The 4,633-nt window shown below is 31.3% G+C and overlaps 1 protein-coding gene across 1 annotated transcript; it reads right to left on the bottom strand.

Annotated features, from left to right (window-relative positions):
• LOC18048578 lies at positions 1-1,836 on the bottom strand. The gene is made up of 2 exons (XM_006440333.2): positions 1,668-1,836; positions 1-797 (listed from the first exon to the last, which is right to left on the bottom strand). The coding sequence occupies exon 2, from the start codon at positions 767-769 to the stop codon at positions 233-235; it is 537 nt and encodes a 178-aa protein (XP_006440396.1). The 5' UTR covers positions 770-797; positions 1,668-1,836; the 3' UTR covers positions 1-232.
• Positions 1,837-4,633: the final 2,797 nt, after the last annotated feature.

Here is a 4,633-nt window from a genome sequence, read left to right as displayed (position 1 = left end):
TTAGTTAAAACAAAAGATCTAGGGGTTGAATCAATGTCAGACAGACTTGCGCAAAAATAACTGTTGGGAGATGCAGAGAAGCAAAAGATTTAAAATGAAGCCATCAGAACAACAGCGTACAATGGTGTTCACAGTTTAGTGTTTGGTTTATTTGCACTGCAAAAATTCTATTGTCGTTCAAACTAGCAAAAGGATTGCACTAAATTGTATGACTTGAAAATTTTCATCAATTCTACTTATCTGCCGAACTAACTTGTTGCCTAGCTCTGCGAGAGCAATCTGCGTAGTTTTTCAGCAAAGGGAGACATTTTAGGGGGTCCTTCCCAAATTCCTTATAGCATGACTCACAAGCATCTTTCTCTGCCAAACAGGGCAATGGCTTCTGGTAAGGAAGCTTAAACTCCTGATCACGGAGAGTTTTAGCTCTTTCTGTCACTTCCTGCACCATGTTTTCTTCCTGTTTGTGTATCTTTTCCAAAACCCTTTCACTCTCATGAAGGACAGATCGAATTGCATCCAACTCTGCCGAATGAGCAGAAGGGGATAGTGGCAGAAACACTGGAGGCTGAAGTGGCCATCCTGGAGCTGGAGTTCCCTTCTGTGTTTTAGAATCATCCAATATTTGCTTCTGATTTACCTTGGTTTGGGGCTGCTGGGGCTCTTGTGACTTCCTAGGTTTAGTTTTCTTTGTTTTCTTCTTCACCTTCCCACTGTCTTCAGCTAGTTGACTAACAAGATTGGCACTAATATGAATTGCAAAATCACCCATTATACTGCAACCCCCAGGCAAAATATACCTGAAGAGATCCACATAAGTTATCTTTCTAATCACAAATAAAAATGTAGAATTTCTTCCCACTCTTGATACCAATGATAGACATCAAAACTTTCTTCACATCTCCACCAAGGGTTTAAATGCTAAACTAGGCAATTGATTTAACAGCCAAATGATAGAATTTCATTACAATTTTTAGACATAGTCTAGCCTTCCTTTAATGAATCCATATGCTCAAATAGTGACTTGATATTAATAGCTAGTATTTCCCATTTAATCAAGCACAAAAGACACATCAATAAATGGCAGCCAACAAAAAAATACGTACACAGACAGACAGAAGCTCTTCCTAGAACATTAAATAATATTGGCCGCAGATAATCTTATTGGCCAAAAAATTAGAATGTTCAAACTGTAGAAAACTCCTAAGCATCCAGAACATAGGCATTGTGCCCCAAAAAAAATTGTGGCACCACAATCATTGACTATGTGTATGCAAGAACATTAAATAATATTGGCTGCAGCATCAATTCTAGGTTTGTTAATCTATCATATGATGAAGATTAGATACTGATCGAAAGGTGAATAATTATTCATTTGCATTGCAAACATGTAAAATGAGAAAGCTACTGACGCCCAAAATTCAACCCACTAACAAGATTTTATGTTTCGAGATTACAACCCTAAATATCAACTACAAGTCACAAAGTAGAATGTAATTAAGAAACCCCAGAATCATTTCCATCAAATTAAATGAGACGACGGATAACTCAAAGACTAGGCATGAACTTGAATCAAACCAGTAATAAAATTTCAAAATTCCTATAACAAATCAAATCAACAAACAAATAAAAAGTTACAGCCAAACCCACAAAAAATGAATGATACTCACTTTACTACCGAAGCAGGCAATGCGGCGAAGCAGTATTAGGGTTCGATTATCGTCGGCGATTTCAATTCGTTGTTAGGGCTTGATTTTTGTGTTTTTTTTCCCCTTTCTCTCTTCTCCTGAAAGCGATGCTTGTGTTGAAGTTTGATTAGGATGCACTCACCAGTATTAGGGTGCATGAACGTCTATTATAATACCATAAGCTTTCCTCTTATATCGTCTTATACTATGCCACGTGGTGAAATTTTGTAATTACAAAAATGCAACTATTTTTGGGGTTAGGTGGGATGGCAATTGTGCCCACAAACCTGCCACCAAAACTCACCTGCTGCAGATAATTTTGCGGGTTGCAAGCGGGTTTGGTATTACAAATTAAAACTCATATTTAAATACGAGTGGGTTTGGTATTAACCCAATATCTGATGGACACCTGCATGAATATCCGCTAGACCCGTAATATTTTTTTAAAATATTTTTAATTTAATTTTACTTTAAAAAATTTAAATCTAAAAAATATATAAGGAAAATAATGCAATTATGCAAAGTGCCAAATAATCAAAGTGTTTTTGTATGAACTATTTTTCTTTAACTTAATGCATGAATTATTTCGTTATTATAATTTTTTCGGATTAATATTTGAAAAGTATTATTCTTTGAAAAATATTAATTTTAATTATTATTGTTGGCATCATGTTGGATGGGTGCTAATGATGGTGAATTAAATAAATATCTTCTCTTGGAGCTTGTGTTGAACAATAATATAAAATGTAATTGATATTTTTATATACTAGTTTGTGGTTTTTTTTAATAAATTTGTGTATTTTATACTTAAAATTCAACATTTGTGTTGGATTGATGTTGAAATTTTAATTTTTCATTTACATTGGTTAAATTTAAAATTGAGTATGTTATGTTGAATTTGAGATTATTATTGTAAATTTATGTATCGAACATTTGTGATTTTAAATGTACAAACCTACAAAAAATTCGTTAGATACAATTGCAGGTTTGGTAATTGTCAAAACCCATAAGAGGTGGGTTTTCTTAAAAAAATTAAAATCTACTGCGGGTTGCGGGTGAGTTTGATAATTTAAATTTTGTGCATATTTGGGTTTGGTAATGACAAACTCGCTGCGGGCGGTGCCCATTGCTATCTCTAATTTGGACTTCGTATTCACTATTCAGTCATTAGATTTTATAATTATAGAAATACACCTTTCCAAAATAGTCACTTAGATTTATGGTAAAATATAATTCATTCTAAAATTAATTACTTTTTTATTTATTTTAATATATTTTTAAAAATATTTAAAAATAGGGTTATTTACACTCTAAATTTTACTTTAAAAATATTGTACTTTCTACATGCATTTGCTAAAAAATTTCAAAATTAATTTTTACTCTACACAATCTAACAACAGTCAAAATAGTCCTCCATCTTCATTAAATTTTTTTATTTTCTCTTACATCTATAAACTATTAATCTCTCCTACAAAATTTTAGCATATTTCGTTAGCAATTGATCACCTTTTTTTTAAGCTTATCTTTTCCAATTTTACGATTAATTTCATAGCAGAGTAAAAAGACAGTAGAAAGGTCTACATTTGGCTCCTCATAAGGAAGATTGACAAACGTGTAGGATCAATTTCTATTGGATGCACGCCAATGGGACCCTCCAGTAAGTAGATTGGAATTGATTCCATGTCTTCTTTATATTTGTATCTTGATTTGTTTTGATTCATCTTCAATCTCACTTCAAATTGAATATAAGTTTTTCTTAAAGGAAGTGAAATATTTATTAATGAATAAATAGATTAGATAGTTGAGAAGACTCTCCAATTTTAAATATATACAAAATTTTTATGTTATTAAAATCACACTAATATAAAATACTATTAAGGACAAGTTAACAAAACTTAATAAAATATTTTTTATTTTGATCACTCAACTAACATGAGGGAAGAATATAATTTAGGGAAAATGAGAGAAGAATAAAAGTTTCTAAATGAGCTCAACCGAATTTTTTTTTTTCTAGCTTTGATAAATATTCTTATGCTGTACAGAAAGAAAATAATTATGTAATTTGAATAAGATTTACAGAGGATAATTTTAATATTGGATAGAGTGTGTACACTAAATATTTTTTTTCTTTTTTAAAATTTATCATATGAGTGTATAAAATAAAGTAGTATTCTCTATTCTCTATTTAAAATTTCCTCATGAATCATGATGGAGCTAGTCTAATTATAGATGTGGAGAAAAAGTTGAGAAATAATCAACCTTTTATTTTATATGCCAATATACAACGTCCGGGCAAAATTGCTGGATGCTTATGCCCATCATTAGCAAAAACTTTTGGATTTAATTTAATAATGCTAGTTTAAGACATGCCAGCGTGCTGGCATTTATTAATTTTTTTAAAATTTTAGTGTAAGCCCTGTCAGCATGACTTAATCAAGATGTACCCGATTGAAAATCTTATATCATATAAAGCGGAAAGGTAGATAAAACTGTCTTATTGTCAACCTCAATACTTTTTTTCTAATAAAATCATGCTATATATTTGAATAATTGGATTCTCTTCCAATCTCCGTCGTTTATCCTAATTGCTCTCATGGCCATTAATTTCAAATATGCATACAGTTATTTAGTAGGAGAATGCTATTGCTATTTGAATTATACGAAGATAGAAACAATGGTATTGTAGCATGAATAGTGACATAAACCGCAGTCATATTTTGTCTTTCTATTGTCTTGTTGTTGTTCAAGTAGCAATTTTCTCTTTATTAATGAATGCATACATGATATATATGGTATATCCGTCCACCTAATTAAAACTCTCACTATATAACAATTAACTAACAACTTCGTTCACGATGAGAAGCCAACTTATAGAATCGCTGAATACATTGGCAAGTTTAGTATCTGCAGCAAATTAATATAATGGGTAATCTTCGAATTTAATTTTG

The sequence above is a fragment of the Citrus clementina genome, unplaced genomic scaffold, assembly GCF_000493195.1.
Source record: "Citrus clementina cultivar Clemenules unplaced genomic scaffold, Citrus_clementina_v1.0 scaffold_3, whole genome shotgun sequence".
Classification (NCBI taxonomy): domain Eukaryota; kingdom Viridiplantae; phylum Streptophyta; class Magnoliopsida; order Sapindales; family Rutaceae; genus Citrus; species Citrus x clementina.
The sequence above is the reverse complement of the archived record's forward strand: the minus strand, read 5'-3'. Positions and strand labels throughout refer to the sequence as shown.

What these genes read in the sequence shown, in the direction of transcription:
- LOC18048578 (XM_006440333.2), bottom strand. Translation starts at nt 769, where the DNA reads ATGGGTGATTTTGCAATTCATATTAGTGCCAATCTTGTTAGTCAACTA.